At 39.9% G+C, this 21,641-nt stretch overlaps 1 protein-coding gene across 1 annotated transcript in view; it reads right to left on the bottom strand.

Moving 5' to 3' along the window:
* LOC109472803 (GRIP1-associated protein 1-like) overlaps positions 1-21,641 on the bottom strand; it is a 117,174-nt gene that overhangs the window by 77,738 nt on the left and 17,795 nt on the right. The window contains 1 exon segment of the mRNA XM_019772671.1: positions 12,854-13,024. Within this exon segment, the coding sequence (XP_019628230.1) occupies positions 12,854-13,024 (171 nt within the window).

Genomic DNA, 21,641 nt, shown 5'->3' on the forward strand with positions numbered 1-21,641 from the left:
TGGCCGTTTTATGGGAGTCTGGGAGCCACTGGGATGTGTTGCGCACCGAGTCAGAAAAATGAAATAGCTCGGTGATGCCTCCTAAATTTAAAGTTCAATTATGCAAAGTAGATTGGATCCAAGGGGATGACAGATACCTATCTACAGGCAAACCTACAAGCAACTACCAGGTAGCCAGTGCTAGAAAGAGGTATAGATTTTAATCTGCAGCCAAATTCCTAAACATGACCTGATGCACATTGCAAATGAGCAGTTCCCATCCCAATCAATATGCCAGGGCTCACGGGATCACATTTACTGTGGCGGGAATGGGCACGTCGACTCCTCACATTTATATGGTTGACACTCTGACAAACCCCCGAGCATGCCCCCCTCTCCCGAGCCACCAGACTAAGCTGTTGAGGAAACAGTTAGCGTCTAAAGTTCAATCAGCTCCATGTAGGGCTGTACACATCTGTTTGAGTCAAACCAAAGCAAGCAGTGACTCAAGGTTACATGTAAGGCAATCAAAGTAATTGGGAGTTAAGGACTTCTGTTATTATGAAGAGGGAGGATTTGCATACTAGTATCAAATCCTTTTATGATATCAAAGTTGTCCACAAGACATATCTACAATGGTACACAAGGGCAGGCCAGAGGAAATACAAGACAGTATTAGTCAGGAATAGAATTATTTCACTAAATCTTATTTATCTTTTATGACTATTGTTTTATTCTGTTTAGTATACGTATCACTGTCTCCCTTCAAAATTAGCCCTATGGAAAACAGCTGAAGGCACTATGCATATGTATCTAAGATTAATAAATAAAAGCACCCCAATAGGTCACCAACTGTTTTGGAAGCTACTCTAGATTCTAATTTGACTTCCATGAGTGACAATGATGATAGGAGAAGGGGTCTACCTCTTCTCAACTGTATCACAGGTTGATTAGAAAATCTACTTTGGATTAACTCTGGCTCTTAGAAGGGTGAAGGGCAAGGCTGTTAAGTTGAAGTTACGTCTCAAAATGGAGATATAATTTTTAGCTAGCATTCAATTTTGACAATCATAACATAGCTTTCATATCATATCTAAATCAATATGTATACTATTATTAGACAACTATATGCATTAGAATTGCTGTAAAGGATTCAGCGAGATAGGGCTAGATCTCTTTAAAATACATTCTATAAGCTCCCTTTGAAGGTTTATGTCCTACAGTTGTTCGTGTAGATTACAAAAATATCCTTTTAACAATCTAGATTGTAAATTTTTCAGGTGTATGTTCTCCGATTTCTCCTCCACAGCTCAGGGGCACCTGTTGTGATCTGGGTATCCGGTGTCTCCAGTGATTTCATGCCTTTGACGTCAACAAGCCATCCGTTTTATTGGTCAAGATAAAAAGATGAGTTACAACTTGACTGCATCTACATGTGCATGCATTCAGTGCGTTGAATGCACAGCATATACTGTATGTACTTGCTCTGTCGTTTAAGGTATTTAAATTCTATGTTTCAAAGTTGTTTTTCTCTTTCCATGAAAAGGTCTTAATGAATGCAAAATTAAGTCAGAAAATATACACATTTACTTTTTACATACATGTAAAACTGCACACGATTCTACATTTAGATAAAAGCAAATTCATGATGTTCACAAGATTAGTTTTGGCTTCGAATGTTACAGTTAGCAATTTGTGCGCTATCTTACATGTATGTATAGGCTTTAGTGGAATAGCAGCAAATATATCCAGGACACGTTTCATGGGCCATGACTGTCAGGAGTAATAAGATCGCAGAGCAACTGCTTCTGCACCACTACTGGGTACTACAATAAAAGTGTCCCTTTTTTTTAAGAGTCTGTAAGTTATGAGGAACTGTGACTATTCCGTATGACTGCAGGGCCCTAATATGGGAAACCTGACAAATCCCCATAATCTTCCCAATAAAGCCATCCTGTTCCAACCCAATAAAAATAATGATCCCTCTGTATATTACACTGTCTCTAATAATCCCTCCGGGAATATTAGATAATACCAGTGGGGAGAGCCATTACAAAGGTACAGATAGGAGCTTGTAATGCAACATGTTGGATCCATTCTTACCATTTCTCTTTAATTGGGCCCTACAATTATCTGTGAAGTCTTGTACAGCAAAGTGTTGGCAAACAATGTCCACACAGAGTCCAGACAAAGCTATCAAGAGTTGTTACAGTTACGAAGAATAATCTTAGATTTGCTTGGTAATCAAAATAAAAAGCTTCTCTGAGGCAATGTTCAGTTTTTGATTGATGGAAGACAATTACAACTCTCACAAATTGCACAGTAATGTAAATATTTCACTGATAATTCAGCTGACATATTTGGTATTCAATGAATGAGTATTGACTAAATAGCATTCTCCATCAGTTTGGGTGTGATTCAAGTGCTAAGCTGTGAGAAATAATTGGAACCAGGAAGAAGCAATTGTTACAGCAAGATTCTTCAGACCAGCATGTTGGCAGAACATACTTGTACTGCACCTGTGCAAAATTTGGAATGTAACGTGCATAGCACGTCTACAGAACTCAAGATTTAAGCTCATATTTGTGTATTTAAGGATGATATCCCATCTGTAGTTTTCAAATGTGTCAAAAAAGATTATCTTGACCTTAAATCTTCTAACACAAACCATGATGGTTTTTTGCAGGTCCAGTATGTTCTACCGACGTGTTCTTCATACCTTCCTGCAAAGTTTGATGCAATCTTTTCCTACACTGACATAATGGCTCTAAACTGAACATTACGTTAAAGGGACATTCTGGGGTCTTAGCAAATGTTCACTGATGCATATCTGCAATACCTGCGGAGTAATGAAGGCTGGCATTTGAGCTCACTGAACAGTACTTTGGAACCCACCACAAATTCCCCAACATGCCAAAAGATCACCAGTTCCCTAATTTGGAGCTGGCGGGTTTCCAACTCGATCTTTGCCAAAGTTTGAAGCGACCCAGACATTCTAACAGCCAACATTTTTCCCCAAGGTAACAGACTGTGAAAGAAATAAATCACATAAACTCTGGCCTTTTCCACATTAGACGTGGTCACATCCTTACAGAGAGTTACACCATGCAAGTTTGTAATAGCCTGGCATCCAAATCTATCACAGCTGCCCAGTCTCTTTCATGTTCTCAGAGGGGATGAAAGAGACTAGACAGCAATTACAATAAGTTTAGATACCAGGCTATTTTACGGAGAGGATGAATATAACTTTGTAGCTATGATAGATCAATGAATTATTTTTTGGGTCATTCTAAGTAACAAAAACTCCCACTGAGAGTCTAGAGAGCAATTATAAGTTTAGATACCAGGCTATTTTACGGAAAGAATGAATAAGACTTTGTAGCTATGATAGATTAATGAATGAGTTTGTGGGTCATTCTAAGTAACAAAAACTCCCACTGAGAGTCTAGAGAGCAATTATAAGTTTAGATACCAGGATATTTTACGGAGAGGACGAATAAGATTTTGTAGCTATGATAGATAAATGAATAAGTTTGTGGGTCATTCTAAGCAACAAAAACTCCCACTGAGAGTCTAGAGAGCAATTATAAGTTTAGATACCAGGCTATTTTACGGAGAGGACAAATAAGATTTAGCTATGATAAATTAAAGAATAAGTTTGCAGGTCATTCTAAGTAACAAAAACTCCCACTGTCAAGGGTGTGCTCATCTCTCCTTGTAGAGTTTATGATAGATCTAAGTGAGGGGAGTTGGTCCTAAAGTTTGGAAGGCCAATAGAGGCTCAGAATGGCTAATTAGAATGGCTGATTAGAATGTTAAGTATTAATGTCCAAAGTCTATATGTATATTCTTGTTCACTCTAACCACACACAGGTTAACACAATACTCATACATACATACATACATACATACATACATACATACATACATACATACAAACATACCTGTCCCTGGTGCTGAACACTACCCTCACACATGCAGACATACCTGTCCTTGGTGCTGAACACCATCCACACACAGGCAAACATACCTGTCCTCGGTACGGAACACCATCCACACACAGGCAAATATACATGTCCTTGGTGCTGAATACCATCCACACACAGGTAAACATACCTGTCCTTGGCTGAACACCATCCACACACATGCAAACATACCTGTCCTTGGTGCTGAACACCATTCATATACATGCAAACATACATGTCCTTGGTGCTGAACACCATCCACACACACACACACACACACGCACAGGCAAACATTCCTGTCCTTGGTGCTGAACACCATCCAGACAGAAGGAAACTTACATAAAACGCTTCATCACCCCTTCTACTTCCAACATTCCAACATCATAATATCAGATCCCTGCATTAGGAATAGACAGCGTCTGACCAGTTCACACTGCCATGTTCTGCTGATAACATTTACAACATGTAGTAGATTTTTTCCATTAAAGGTTTGATGTGTATTGAATCATTCTAGACCCTTTAAAGGACTGTGCCCCCTACCAGTGGCATGCATTAGAGGCTGGGTACCAAACTCCTAATGGCTTACGTCAGGCATCAAAAGAGTTACAACTAACCACATGACCACTGCATCCCACCGACAGTGTATGGATGATGGTGGCCAGAAAAATACATAGATTCAGACTCATGTATACTGCTGAGCTGCCTATCAGCTTACAGCTATCCTTATCTAACTTCCACAGCAGCTACAGGAAATTCAAGTTCAAACAAACTGACTTCATTGCAACAATGCAATTCCTGTATCATCTTGAGCTGTTTAGAAAGGGAAAAGAACTTTGACATTATGCAAGTCAATGACCAGCCCTAAAGATACAAACTGCTGTTATTTCAAGCCTTCAGAAGTTAAATTCAGATAAACATGTCTTCCTCAGTGTCTAGCTAAGTGTAAACTGAAGCTAACTGTGAACCCAAAAAAGAGTCAAAGTCAGAGTATCAAATTGATGTATTCAAGGTATATCCAAAATGCAAGACTTTGCCCTATCTGAGAATCCACACTTGCATCTACCGATGGTCAGCGAGTGCACTGAATATTCCACGTAGCCGGCGCCTGTGATATTTGGAGTTTCTGCATGAGTTCTCCCACATATCAGACTTGATGAAACCCGTCACCCAGGGGTAATAACTATACACATGAGACGCATGGGAATTAGTAATGTGCACCCTAAACCTGTTAACTCAAACCCTCTCTCATCAGCACCTCATGTGCACAACAAGTGCCCTTTGTCTGGTCTGTTCCTGATGCTTTGGGTATTATCTACATCTGGTGCGTGTATGCAGTGTGTTTTAATTATGTTTACAGTTAAAGATAATCTATACAAGCTACATGTAAGGAATACTTGAGGTGAGAAGGAAATGGTGAAGGCTGAATGTTGATAAACAAGCTGCAACCAAGACTTGGTATATATATTTTGGTAGTGGATGTATCTATAATAACAAGATGTTCTCAGGAACTGTCTAACTAACTTATGTACCATACGGGTATCTAAAATTATCATTATTTTCCTAACAAAAATTGTTGGATTCACAATGACAATTCACAATGTATATTGTACAGGATAGTTTATCAACCAACTGGCAAGTGACACTGGTAATTCAATGAGACAAGTATGCTTTTCCTGAAGCAAGTTCAAGGTTGTCTTAACAACTAGAAAAATGGTGAACGGAAAAGTCAATAATTGTTATAGATTCACGCAGCACTATCTCACACTGTAAATATGGAGGGAAAAGAAGTGTAGTACTCAGTAAGATACACATCTATTGGTTGAAGGATTTGCAAGTTCCCGGGTAAATTGTAACAGATCCTCCCCATTGCCCTCAAGACAAATTTGATAAATTCTGTTAATAACACTTAACGATTTAGTCCGAAGGCAAGATCGCTGCTACTGACAAAGGGCTAAGAATGAGTCAATAGGGACTTAGATGTGGCAGTTGGACACATAATCATTGGACTAAAAGCATGTGTGGGGTGTAACATACACTAATCTGCTGCTCCAATCAATACTGGTGATCAATATACACGGATTGTCGTCGGACTGAATGATGCAATAAGCTGGAAACAGTTCTCCCTCTAAAAAACATCTAACACGAGAGTGATGTTACAGTCATGTACACCACAAGATGGGCAAAACAGACAATAATACAGATAGTAATGCTAAGTGTGAGTGAATGACATTATGTTTTAAAATGGTGCTGACATTTCTTCACACATGTGCAATGTATTATGGCAAAATTCATGGATCAGAATGAATTGTCGTGTAAGGTGTTCCGATCCTTGTTTCTAGTTCCAATGAAGTAATATTCTTAAGATTCATCAAAATGATATAATTTTGAAGACATTCTAAGTGTCATCGAAGAGCTTTTAGAGGATGAAAGCAATTAACTGTGTTACGAAATGGGGGTACACAAAAAGCAGTCTGTCACAAGCTATTCTGTTGGGAGGATGCCAAACCCACCCTTGCTGGCAGGACCACCCCAAAAGGCCACAGCAAGTAAGTTTTATGGGTGACATCAGCGCGCACATTGATTTTGGCCTAATTTTGAAAAAAAAAATTGTTTGCAACCTAAAAGTAGATAGCAAAATCTGTGCTGCAAAATAAGGAAAAGATGGCCATCAGGCATCGTCAAGTGTCAGCTTCCACGTTATGTGGTCACAGTTTTGCCCAAGAAGCAATTTTGTATATGTCATGGGGATAGGACCGGACTTACATAATTTCAGACCTGAACCTAAACATCTGGACTTGAATCTGGACCCAAAGCTAAATGTGGATTTAGGTACATTTTTTTTCGCACAACATTTTTTCCCTAGGCCTAACAATGGGGAGATCCCCGATGGCACACTTCCAGTCTGGGCACCGTCACTAAGACCTGCCAATCCCACACCTGAGCGGGAGGGCGTCACAACCGCAATTACCGCTTATCCTGGGATAACTCCGCTGCAAAATTCATCATATCTGTAAAAATCTTTTCCCTATCAGTGCTGTACACCCCGTTTGGTGCCACCGATAAACCAATAGATGCATACTTCAGCAGAATGTGTTATCTGTCACATCTCTCGTCAGTCCTGTTTCACACTGTGCTTCTTGGTATATAATTTGTATGATTGCAAAATCGTAACAGCAACATATACCTAATTAATTGATGGGCATTTTTGAAAGTTTTCACTTGCAATTCAATTCCAAATATCATGGCCAAATGGAACTATGACTCTACTCAATACTACAGCAAGCTATAACAATGTCGTGTAATTCCATGTGTTGTGCTAGACATCGAATTCAGTTTTTGTCCATTTCCCAAACAGCTTGCCAAAAGTCATAATACAAACAAATGCAGTATCATGAAAAATGTATTATGACTACATACATACATAAAAAATTAGGATCCAAATATAGTAGTTGCAGAATATCACGGAAGACAGGCAACCATATGCCATAATACCACTAGTTGCTTTATCTTGCCAAAGCTTGTTTATATTTGTAGGACTGGATACAAAATTAGTATGTCTGGTGTAAGAGCAAATGGTCCATCTAAAAGCTCTTAAAAGAATTCTCCAGACATCCATTTCCACTCAAAACAGAAGACTTTAAGTTTAGCTGCAATTTAAAGTCCATATGGGAACTGTTGCTTTCGATTGTCATAAGCCAGACGCTGCCAGAAGGAGTGTAATGCAACAGCTTTTCAAGGACATCGTAGATTTACTAAATGTTTCTAAATACTAAAGTGTGATTAGTTGCATACTGGGAATAATTTTGTTAGGATTATTGCGTGATGATTACCTGGTCTCAAATCATACAGATTTCTTTACACAAATTCTTTACACACCTCTATTCTTTGTTGTTAGTATCATGTACCAACGGGGAGAAGACTACAACTTCAGCACTTTACCAGGGCTCAAAATTCATTTTTGGGAATAGGTGCACTGGTGCATCCCAACCTAAAAAAAATTAGGTGCACAAAAAAATTTTTGGGTGCCCAGCACAGCTCCAAATTTGGGTGCACTAAGGTGTACATGTACCCAGTATTTTGAGCCCTGAATACCCTACATGTACAGTGTTCCAGGCAACAGCAGTTCTCTATGTTACTGTAGGGACTTTCAACATAATATGTTTCACCATCTCAATGCGACAAGGTTATGGGAGATCCCAGAATGGTGAAATTGTTATGTTTGAAATAGGATGAAAAGGACTCCTCTGCCTCTAAGAATAGCCTGGATTCATGGCAAGCCGCCATACATGTACATGTCGTTGGCCTAAACCCGGTGTTGCAGAAGCTTTGGCATCGCTGAAACGGAATGAATATCAGCCCATTTATGGGTTCTAAAACAAGCTTTAATATCCATTTCCTCAATATAGAACAATCGCATTTTCTGCAGAGATGAAAAAAGTTGATTTACAGGCCCACGGCCGGTGCACCATAGCAAACACCAAGGACATCACGCATACGCATCACACCCAACAATGAATCCGTGACATTTGCACTCCAGCCAATCCCGGGCAGAAAATAACCCATATATCATCTAGAAACCATAAAGGAAAAGCTTCCCAAAGCCGAGATGCTGATATTATGGGTGTAATAACAGTCTGCGAATCTAGGACACCGGTGCAGGGGATGATGTATGTGTGGACTATATGCGTTACTGCCGGAACGCAATGCTGTACCCTGGTGAACCACTCTGTTCGTAATGCCCAAAAATTTCGTTGGATCAAGCCCTGGCAAATGCTGGCCATTATCGCCAGTGTATTTGATGACTTTTTGATCCCTGTGTTTTTGCAGGAGGATACATCTCACTTTATAAGATATCACATTCCTTTTCACGCTCGAGCTTAGGTGACCATGATCTCATACCTGCTACATGTGCAGCTCTGATAGGAGAGGAATCAAATTGGCCCGCTGGCATTGTAGCTGGTCTGTTTTCCGCAGATAAAGTAGGAATAAAGACAGGGTGTCTCAGCTGTCCTTAGTTCAACAATGAGTTCATTACCTCTTGCATTACAGTGTCTGCATTGGGTCATACATTTGATTGGTCCAAAGAGGCTTTATAATAAGCATCTCTGAGTGGTAATTTGAAATGGGACAAAAACAAGACTTTTATAGGATTGTCTTCTGCTGGAAACTTGTCCATGTATGAAAAACATTGAATTAAGTACTGCTTAATATTCTTTGGGATCGCCACAGAAAGTTGAGGACTCTAAATACTGTTCAGTAATACTTCTAATGGCCAAAAGGAATATCAGATACAACACACCAGCTAGGAAAAACCTTAAGGTTTGGATTCAATTTCATTTCCACACAGTCTGAAAGAGTTCTAGGACTAGGAGTGGCATAACTTTCAGAATATTGTTAACAACTGAAGCAATAAATGATAGGGTTTACTTTTATGAATGGACAGTTACCTTGATATTAAAGGCTACGATTAAAACAATAGAACCATGCAGTAATAAAATGTTACTGACATATAAGGTTGGACAGTACAGGAAAGTATTTAAGTACACTAAAGGGCACCAAAAGTGGACATTAACTGATGTTGCACAATGAATGGTACCCCTCTATAATTTGAGAAAAATTTGAATATATCTAATTCTGTAGGAATATGAATTCAGAAAGCCTGTAGTAACTATAAGCACAGTAGACCTTTATAATGCAAAAAGCCTGGTGCATGTTTTTCAACAGCTAGGGTAAAACTTCATAGTGCCTCCTTTGTTTGGTCAAGGTACTGAAATCTGTGTAAAAGAAGTCAAGAATTCCTGAACTTTAGATAAATCTTCCTACTTTATGCATAAGAGATTTAAGAAGAAAGAAGCTATCATGCGACCAGTCCAGAAATATCATGACAATACTTCTGCATACCCTTCATCTCAATATTCATCATCATCTTGGATAATAAATGACTCGACGATTTTAATAATCTTGGGACAGACTTAACTTCCACTGTGGCTCCAAAACTGCCTGCTGCAGGGTAGAATTAAGCCTGACAAAATCCTGGAATATTTGTTTTCTCCTGCAAAACGATGGGAACGCAACCGCCTTGGATTTAGGAGGAAGCAGCCTCAGGGCATTGCAAAATGTTGTCTAATTGCTTTCATGCCAGATAAAGAAGATAGGACGGTGAAATTAGAAGCTGGATGGGACGGGAACAGCAGGAATGGTTTAAACTGTCAAGACTGAGCCTGTTCCTGCCTTCATCAGCCTGCTGGTGGCAAATGTCTGGGACAACAAATCCTCCTTCATTAACTTGTGGCACACAATACCATTTGTCACTGGATTTACGAGCTTAAGCTGCCGTAATCATGTTCACTGATGCACCTCGTCTGAATTCGCAGGGTCGCACTTCAGAGCAACTTTAATGACATCACAAAAGGATGTGACGAATGTTTGTCATGTTTTGATGTTCTGTCTTGACTTCTTGTTGGCCTGGACCAATGAGCTCTAGCCTGGTTACCAGACCTATCATAGCTCCTGAGTCCTACGTCCTCTCCGCAAATAGCTGTTTGCGGAGAGGATGTACATTGTACATTGTAGGACTCGGGAGCTATAATAGGTCTGGTAAGCAGGCTACATAAGCTCAGACAGTGAAATTTTTCAAGCACAGGAGCCTGAACTAGAAAGAGAGTTCCTTTTTAGCTTTTAGTGCAAAGCAAGTTTATGTCATTAATAATGATACTCTTTCTAAAATAAAAACACTCCAGGTACATTGTATGTCTAATATGTGGAAACAAAAATACATGAATTACATTGTATCAAAGCATCATGACAAAAGGCATGTAATGACATATACTTGTATACAGATTGCTCTTATTACATTTTACAGGAAAGCAGTAAATCTAAAAAAAACTTCAAGGTCCCCTACACATTTTTTATAGTTTACTCTGAAAGAAAATCACTGATTCAGCCAAGGTACAATAATGTAATCAACTCTCTTCAACTCAAATAAAGCCAACAACCATGAGGTGAATGACCTGGAGAAACATCGCTGATATGTAACGGTCATGTTAATCTAGAATGAACCTTCATCAATACAACCTTGTACCACCCACTGAGCGCTGAAGGTCACAAACATGAGAAAATATGGTACCGGTGGAGGATGCACTTCAGGGCTGCTTTAGACATGTCTGATAAAAAAAAATCAATGCCCTGCATTGACAAAGTATCTTTGTGCAAGGGAGCAGAAAGTTGTGAAGTTGTAAACTAAAATCTTAAAAGAGACAGTTCAAATGCTAATAGCACGCCACCTGCGGCGAGCAGACAACAAGACTCCACGAGAAGGAGGACCTTCTTATAGACAGAGAAAATCAAAGATAAAGAAAAGAGAAATCAAATCTTAAGTTGGGACCTCAAAAAAGGTTTTGACACCTTGACACTTCTTCTAAAGTGAAAGTAGCACCAAACATTAGATACATCAGTATTAACTGACAACTTATTGCCGCTGGCTAGTTCTATGACTACACAAAGGGACTTGAAATTGGTAAGTTGACTCTAAACCATGACCCAGAAGCATTAACCCCAGAAAAATATCATTAAAGAAGCTTTGAAGAAGGCAGAAAGAAAATATCTTCAAAAATTTCTCGAGGGAAAACTGAAAGACTAAATGTAAAAAATATCTATAGAAGACGGCATTACTTGTACCTGGGCTTTAGCTACATACTAGGTAATAAGAGAAATGGCTTGGCTCCAAAGTAGTAAATGCCACCGCTTCAAGGATATATAGATACGTTTTCAAACCAATCATAAAGATAACATAGAGTCGCAAGGTCGCAACTGAGATCAAAATACCTCTACTTGAAGCAGGTAGGATGTATACATGTGTTAAAGGTGTAATCAGCCCTTGGGGAGTTAGGTCGGAACAAAAGTTAATTCTAGCAAGTAACATCAACAGACTGCTTCTTAAAGGCAATTCCCTGAGCACCATTAAATCAGTACCTTTAAGGGCAAAGTAGCTCTTTTTCTCTATCCTACTTGAAATGCAACCCTTTTGACCTTAAGATCCTTGGTGTTTGACTTCAAAAGTAAGTATCAAATCCAATGCAACAGGACCTGCATGAACCTTTCAAATGATTTTCATGATCTTGTATAGCAGAAGGCTTAAATCTGAATCAGATACTTAATGTAAAAATGTAGAAAAACACTTTAGTGTTTAACAAACAATTATAGATTAAAACATTAGAAAGATAAAGGCACCCCTGTAACCGCCATGCCCAACAGAAGAGCCTATCTGGTGTAGACATCGTGGAACCAAAATATGGACAAGTCAATACGACATGGAGGCTTGTGTTCACCTGTCTATACACCCAATTTGTCAGCCTTCCTCGTAATGATACCCGCAAGACATAACAATTGACAAACACCGAACGTCAAGTGGAAGTTTTAGCAACATTGCACATTAAACAAAGTATTACAAGCATAGGCTTTGCAACCAATTGCATACATGTATATACATTTCCACCACCTGGTTTTAGGCACCATAGCTCTCTTGGTGAGAGCCTTTAACCATACATGTAGCTCAGAGTAGAAAATAATGCCAAAATAATATGCAATGTGCACACAATTTTTATACAACTGTGATGAACATTTGGAAATTACAGGTGGGATGTTAACCTTATATGTGCGAATACGACCTTCTGTGAGTTCTGCCGAAGTGCTATGCACAATACATTATGGCTTTTGCGTAGGTGCAGTACGTTCTGCCGACGTGCTTACCACAGTATGGTTTGAGAGTTTCATTTATTTCGAAGCCTTTTAGCCGCTCCTGCAGGGCTAATCTTCCAAGGCTCAAACATTAAAATTACATAATCACATAATGGAAAATACAGTGAATACATTTAAAAAGACATAAAAAAATGGAGTAAGAATGTTCCTACCTGATGAATCTCTGCCTGTTGCTGTTGGTGGGCAGCCTGGTGCTGTTCCTGCTGTTCCAGCCGCTGTCTGTGCTGCTGTTCCAGCTGGGCCACCTGCTCCTGGTGCTGCTCTGAGGACGTCTGCACCTGGATGGCCAGCTCATCCAGCAGGGCTTTCCTCTTCTCCGCAAGCTGGAATAATAAAAGAACAAGAAACAGTCATGCCTTGAGTTATCAACCAAGAATTGAGGTGTTCAAAAACTCTTATTTCCCCAGAACTATTATAGACTGGAACTTGTTGCCACCAAGCACAATTGGGGCATCATCACTAGAAACCTTTAAACAACTCCTGCAATTTAATGTGCAAAGATTGAATGTAACAAGTCGTTCGGTGTAAATATAGCCAGCTGCCACCGCCCCACATGTCTGCGAAGCTGGTGTGTTATGCCAAAGGGCGGTTATACTGGTTATACTGATACAGATAGAGAGGTTTATTGGTCAAACATTACCTGGGCAACTGCATCTTTTTTTATGATACATGTTACATATTTCCTCTACACATTTTTGTGGAACTGCCGCAAGGGTCTGTGCGGCTGCCATTTGGCACCCCCAAGTGACCTCAATACCACTTTACCTAACCAAAGTTAGGTACCCATTCACACCTGGGTGGAGTGAGGAAAGTCGTGTAAAGTGCCTCTCCCAAGGGCACAACGTTTGATCCTATGATAATTACAGAAAATCGATAAAGACGCTTCCATCCCCTATAGATTCATATTTCAGAACCCAACCCCTTGACAAAGTGTGAATCTGTTTGCTGGATCCTTGGACGGATTAAGAAAATTAAGAAAAGGCGATTTTGATGGCAGATCAGAGCACATGGAAATTCCTCAGACTGGTAAAAAAAGCCTTAAAGTTTATGTATAGCTTTTGTTACAAAAACAAATATCCAAAGCAGTGTAAACATGAAAAAACAGTACCAGAATCATATATGACAACTTAAATTCCTGCTGCCTACTAAATATGCTCAGTCCTTGGTGCTGAAATCCTTGTTACAAAGTAGAAGACACTTGTGGAGAAGATTTGTGTCAACCAAACAAGATAGGGAGCTCAAAGCTGATAAATATGTCATATTCCAGTACTTGGGAGGTCCACAACACACTGGTGTTGGACTCATGCATTTACATGTAGTTAGGAGTCATCGGTGGGCCTCTGTTGAAGGTAAGAGAGAGTGCCAACTTCAGACACTGACGTCAATACAAGGCCCTGATGTCCCCCAAGACCCCAGAGGAGCTGCGACTAGAGAACATGTCAATTTATGCCCAAGTCCTGGAAGACTCATAGAGCCAGCGAAGATGCATCTGTCACTGTCACCATGTCCCAGTTCTGGTTTATCTGTGGTCTCCGACTACATCTGGCTCCTCCCTTCTACTGTCCGACAGTGTCCGTAGATGGTAATTATGGTCTCTCTGAAGCATTGCAGTGACAATCAATCAAAATGTAAAACATCACTAGATCCTGTGGTGTTGCATTGTATCCAGTGAATTCTTTCCGTTGCACTCAAATTTCTGTAGCAGACAATGAAAGTTAATGGCTTCAGATCAAACAATTATACAGCTGCAGGTGGTCTTTCTCAAAATGATCCTAGGCTCAACAAGTCTTTTAGAGATATGCAGCAGGAAACTTTTGTTGGGAAGAGTTGTTGTGAGGGAATGGGTATTCATTTACACATTCCAGGTAAATGAATGTCAATTTTTTTTTTCATTTCCCAACGAAATCTTACTGCACGGCTCAACATGAATGTAAATGTCTCCACAAACCTGTAACCTGTATAATCTTTTTTGCTTGTAATGATGATCTTTTTGGCTTGGTAGAAAGTAAACAAATAAACTTATTCTATCTTGCAGAAACAAGCAACATAAACCCAATTCTAAGGTAATTTTTTCAGAAAACATATATAATATTGATTGCTGTGGCCTTACTGTGTGAAATGCCAAGCTCTTGACACTGGCAAGTAGTCAAATAACACCATAAAGGCACACCACTTCAAGTTACAGCTACTGTAAAAGTAACTATACAGTAAAAAAAATAACAAGATCAACCTAATCACATGTAAAAAGCAATAGATAAGACACTTATTGCTGAGCTTAGCATCATACCACAGAATGTCTGTTGAAGCTTTGTTCGACAACTACCTCCACCATTTCCTGAAATCCTTCTGCAGTGGGCTTTAAAAACCCTGGACAATGAATGCAAAATCTATACTCACTTAAAAGAGGATAGTGTGAAAAAGCCTGGTGCTTCCCAAGCCTTCCCAACTCTGGTAACGTCATCTGTCACCGAGGTGCCTTTTAGAGCAACCGCAATCCTTCATTCCTCTGCACTAGAGCTTCTTCTACACGTACTTCCAGGCTAACAGAGGCTAATGCATGCATACTGGAGCAGGCATATGATAAGTAGGGCCGTGTCACCTAACCCATACACTGGTACAGTAGTAATGTGCAGTGCACATCATGTCTAATGGCAATACATGCACTAGAAGAAAGAGAGAGCTCCCATGAAGTAAACGACGATGAATCCCTGAGATGTAGCGCACAAGACGCCACTCCACCTACACCTAAGTATGTGTAATGCCAAGTCAGTCATTTGCAAGAGGAGTAGTAATCATCATAAAAGCTAGTGCATTAAGTTTTACTGTCCTGTCGGCAATGATAGCATCCTTAAATCACGCAAATCTGGAGGTACATGAAACAATATTACGCCACACACGACGCATCAGCAACGGGAGACTCTCCGTCCCAATACTGTATCATCCATCACCCGCCCATCAGCCCTCTGTGTTTCCTTTGCACTAAAGGCTTTGCACCCCATTACTGGCACCAAACCTTTCTCCTGGGCTTCCCACGACTTTGAATTAAGTCCAGACTGGCGAACGCCGCAAGACTGGCTCCGCTGCCAGGGAGGGAGGACTTCCATCTTATCTGTCTGGTATGATTCTGGGCGAGACGGCATGGCCAAAAGCTCCCTGCCAGCCCTGGCCAACACACCTCTCACACAAAGCCTCCATTCTGGAGACAGGAGATAGCGCTAAACTGTTTCCTGGCCAGAAGGAATCGAGCCAAAGATACAATGGGATAGATACTGTACACTTGTTGATAAATCTACTGCTACCACAGTCTGCAAATGTGCCCAAAAATATAATCACAGTAACAACCTCTTAGGGTAGTTATTATAAACTTATGTGCCAGAAAAGTGCATGGAAAGCCCTGATTGGACTAAAGGACTTCTTGTATGTCACTGAATGCAAATACATATTCATTATTTTCCCATATTGCATCCACATATTAATATAGAGAACTGATTCAAATTGTTTCTAGATATACATGTATCAACTTGAAGAATCTGCACGGATCTACAATGCTGTAATAGGGTAAGCTTGGTCAATGCCAGAGGAGTCTACAATGTTTTTTCTTCCAATGTGATAACCATGTGCTTGTTAATTTAGAAAGATGTTGAAGACATCATGTCTGAGGATAACACCTCACCCGTTAACTTTCTATGAACAAAACCAAACTGGATAGCAGTTGGTCCCATGTAACACTATAGATGTTGTCCCATGTACAAATGTAACACTATAGATTTTACATGGAATCTTAGGAACTCATGCCCTACCAAATACAAGGCGAACACTCAACCCACTTGCAACACTTAAGTCCATGCTCCAAATAAGATGATTTCAACAGTTATGTACATGGTAACATGAAGTTTCCAGCAGCTAGAGGGCATATAAAGGACATGAATCCATCATATCTAGTCCTTAAATCTAAGTCAAGGGTAAATTCAAGTTGAAGTAGGTCACCTCTGCAAATACACATTTATTTATTTATCAAGAATTCAACCTGGGGAATGGACTGTTAGTTTTGAACCACTAACACTATAAAATCAAACAAATTTTGTAAACATCTCTCTTTGATTTACCCTTAACCTAAAATGATAAACTTTTGTCTTGATGCAATTAGCATTGAACCAGTGGTAATTTGGTGAATTTGCTGGAACCAACTTTAAGGTTCTATTACATGTTTGTGTTGAGATAATGTTAGCCCCATGTTAATTACCTGGTATTAATTTTGTCCGATAATTAGTGGGTATCAGTCTCTTCTGCTAGCATTGTGGTAACTGGATTCCTAATAAATTGCAATAATATTGCTTCATTTAGAAGGATGCTAATATTTACAAATTTGCTGGCCCTATGGGACTAATTCATGAAATGGATTGCAAGTACATGGTTCATTAGAGATGTAAAAAGTTACAATTATCAAACACTGTTACAGTAATAGAAATTTTTCCTTCCAAAGATGAAAGATGTTGGGGGAAAAACAGCATTTGTTAAGAACTGAATTATTGAACACAACAGATTTTAGGGAAGCTTTGATGACCTAAGTCAAGTACATGACTGGTGTAAGAAGTAATTCCTCCAGAAGCAGTAAACTGGACATCAGGATCTTTACGGCACCCAAGCTTTTAAAAAAGATATTGATTGCTGTCCTAGTCAGATGTTGTCTTGGGTGGAACTACCAGCTTGGGTTTTGTATGCACTTGAGTACTGTATATAGGACAGATGGCTCTTTATAGAAACCAGAAAATTACAGCTACAGTACTGGAAGGTACACCATTTTATAATCTTATTAGTTTTGCCGTATCTCTTCACTTGTTAGATGGACACAGCAGTTCTTCCGAGACCAAATTCTCTTCAGAAAGAAAACGCAAGACATGATCTCAAGATCTTATTGGTAATCCTTCCTTTGGTCAGCGTTACACACTTGGAAATGATACTACAGTTTCACAAATCCCTCTCCAATCTTTTAAAGTTCACGCGAACATTTTGAAGCGTACACGATACCTCAGAGGGGTTCTCGATGTTATCAAAATTCTGGCTATTCCAAGCCGAGAAAACCCAATCAGTGTGCGTGGTGTCAGGGGAAGATGCCCGCTGATGTGAATTGGTGTTATTGACATCTGCCTTTCAGTGCCAATTTATCCCTACAAAATGAACCCGTGCCTCGGGCTTGATTACGGCTCCAAATCAAATCAAGGAGACCTTGCCTGGACAGCTCTTAAGGCCCCCCAATCGCCGCACACATTCAGAGATGGCTCACACGGGCACGGACTTACACCACAAGAGACACTCTGTCCTCGGTACCAGAGCTGAGAAACTTCGTCCTACAAAATCAAAGTTAAGTGTGGAGTGCCAAACATACTGAAAGTATTGCATGTCAGCCAAATAAAATAAAATAAATATTAGATAAGTTGCTTCAAGTTTTAATCTGCTAAGACAATCCCCCTTGACATATTAAGAAATAACCTATTCTCAGTCCAACACATTATCAAAAGAACTGCCTACAGCAAGAAGATTTTACATTGAAAAGAAGCAGCTAAACAATGATCGTGATGATGATGACATTCGTGCATTGTTGCTCAATGAAGACTTTGACTTCGTCAGTTGTTACTGTGAGTCTGGGTGTGGCTAATTTGTCCAATGCTTGCCTGGAGGCACCAGCCACACAATGTGCTCTTTGGGCTGGGTGGTGGCTGTGCCTGTCTGGCCTTGCACGCTGTCTGCTTGCAGAGAGCTATGGTGTTACGGTAATGTTAAAGGGTATGCAGTATCAAATATACAGAACCAGATTGATCCTGAGAATTTATGCAGAATTTACCATCTCCCTCGTGAATCAAATTCAGGCTGATTGGCCGGTAGATGGGTGAAATATACACCGGGTGTGCCATAACTGTGCTAATGGCGCTGCTACACGTCCATCCCGCTGAAAATCTATAGATAATGGTCAACTCTGAAGCATCACCTAAGCCAGTTCCCATGCACGCCAGGTAGCCCGGGGGTCAGACGTTTAGGATTCCTGCCACGACCAGCCACTTACTGAATTTACTGCCTGGGCGAGGGTAATCGGCAGGCTTGCACTTGTTGTGCTGAGAAAGGCTATAACTGCGCATCGCTCCCTGTTCCTCAGACAAATTGCAGTTGTTTCAACCCGGCCTTCAGTTTTGAGGGGAAGCCATTACGGCCAATAAAGACGAATAGAACGAGCAGTACATGTAGCACTTCATCTAACGACCGAAGCACAGTGATGTTATTGATACTTAAATGGAGGAAGCGATGGACCATTGAGTGGATGGAGGAGGCTGGACCATCCAGAGTCCTTCACATCTTTTAAGGATCATAAAGTTATCAATACATCAGCTTATTTTGAGAAAGAGAGAGAGAGAGAGATACCATGTAATGGAACTAGCCAAGCTTAGGTGATTGGGATATCTCCTTTCCTCTTTCCGTGAACTGGTTACGGCATCAGCTTTGGAATCAAATCTAAGTAGCACAGTGATTCCACTCAGGTATGGCTTGTGTGACAACTAACTGCACTTCCGTGGTGCTACATGTATCTGATTCTTTGTCATGTTTACTCTATAACACCAAGTGGACTTTCTATCAAAGTAAAGATAGATTTAAACCTGGTTCACAAAGTAAGTCTATAAGGTGTTCATTTTCAACTGATAGGAGCAGTCTACATTCTGTGACACAGTACTCTGCTCAAAACTGGACTAACCAGTAGGCCGAGTCATGACAAATATCATATCAGCAGCAGTCCTACAATAACCACTTATCATGAAATGATCACTCAAACACAGCCCAAAAATTATACAGCAAGGTAACAGCAATATATCTTACAAAACATCAATATAATAAAATAAGATTTGCACCATTTAACTATTATTTCATATCACTACAAATGGTTTGCCTGTCACGACAAAGAGTAAAATCAAAGTTTTGCATGCCGCTATTGCTGCTTCAAATCAATTTGTATGGTCAAAATATACATTTCTATGTTGAACATATCAAACAACATTCCATTTGGAAGAAAGATGACATTTTGTATTTCTGAATGGCTGTCATTTCAGTTAGCAAGGACCGGCTGTATGGATGGAGATATTGGGCCATGTCCAGATTAAAATACATCAAATTTCTCAGAAGTTCAGTTAGTTACACAAGATAGGAGAGTAAACTTGCCAGTAAACAGGTAATAAGCTATCCAGTGGCACTGCATTTAAGTATTAGCCCAAAACTTAACATTCCTCCAAAATACTATCCACCATACAGTCATACAGAATCACACTGACTCCTATATTACACCAATATTGCATCAAGATCAAATGAGTTGAAAAATTTTTCATCTGTGCGAAAAACAGTGCTTATGTACATCTTTGGATTTTCTACACCAAAACACTCTCATCAAATAAGCTGAGAAATTCGGAACAGTTGTTACCTATCTATATTAAACCAATATTGCATCAAGATCAAATGAGTTGAGAACAATTTTAACTGTGCCAAAACAGTGCTTACGTAGTACATCTTTGGATTTTCTACACGGAAACACTCTCGTCAAATAAGCTGAGAAATTCTGAACTGTTGTTACCTATCTAATAGATATTAAACCAATATTGCATCAAGCTCAAATGAGTAGAAAAATTTTCAACTGTGCCAAAACAGTGCTTACGTAGTACATCTTTGGATTTTCTACACCAAACACTCTTGTCAAATAAGCTGAAAAATTCAGAACAGTTGTTACCTATCTAAATTAAACCAATATTGCATCAAGATCAAATGAGTGGAAAATATTTCAACTGTGCCAAAATAGTGCTTACGTAGTACATCTTTGGATTTTCGACACCAAAACACTCTCGTGAAATGATCTGAGAAATTCGGAACAGTTGTTACCTATCTCTCTGGCTGCTCCATCTACTAAAGTTAAGCATGGCTTCCCGTCTGCGGGCTCTGTCCATCCACCGTGCTCAGCCTCCGTCAGTACGTCTGCCATGATTGGTCGGGATGCAAAGGAATGCGCGGGGAAGGCAGGTTTTATATGATAGAGTGTCTGTCAGCCCGGGGTGCAGCACTGAGAACCTTGGCACTTGAGGCCTGATTGATGCACACCTCTCCTAAGAGCTAGGACAACACGCTGAGAGGAATAACAAATGGGCACCAGTATCGGCCCCACTACACTTGATAGATGGAACCAATTGACTGCTGCATTCCTCCCCAAATCAGAATATTACAAGTTTCAGCCAAGTCCTAAGGCGTAGCCAGTCAGCATGGATTTCTTCAGTCAAGAACTTGGAAGAAAATAAGTAGCAGAAATACATAACGGTATCCACCTAGACGTAAATGGGATTTTCTGGTTATCAAATAACTGACATGAAAGGTTTCTATTTGTGGCCATTGTTGAAACTTGAAATGCTGAAATCCTGGAAGATACAGCACAGAATCTACTAATGTATAGCAAGGTCACTGCTACAACCAAAATAGATAACTGCAGCAAATACATTTTGTGGGCCTCAGGTTGCATGAGGACACAGTGGTCAAATCTGCATGCTAGACATCCTGGAAGAACTGTTTCTTGAGCTATGGATGGCAAAGGAGCACCAAAGACTTTTGCCTAACTTAGACTACAAGATAGGTAGCGCTACATGACATGGTGTATGATGCCCAGGACTGATTCTTCTAAAGCCAAAAGTTGAACATTGTGTGCAAACGTTTCCTTGTCATCACGTTAGGAAATAATCTTAAAAAGTGTCGGGTTTTGGCTCATCAGTAACATTCACAAATACGCTTGATGAACACTGAGGACAAAGCTATCTCAATTTTAACCTGTACCTGAGTATGAATTGGCACCAAAACTAGTGGGAATAAAGGTACTAAAATTGAGATTGAAGTAAACTTCTTCAGTATGTATCATTCGTTCACAAC

Source organism: Branchiostoma belcheri, unplaced genomic scaffold (genome assembly GCF_001625305.1).
Source record: "Branchiostoma belcheri isolate BF01 breed outbred unplaced genomic scaffold, Haploidv18h27 scaffold10, whole genome shotgun sequence".
NCBI lineage: Eukaryota > Metazoa > Chordata > Leptocardii > Amphioxiformes > Branchiostomatidae > Branchiostoma > Branchiostoma belcheri.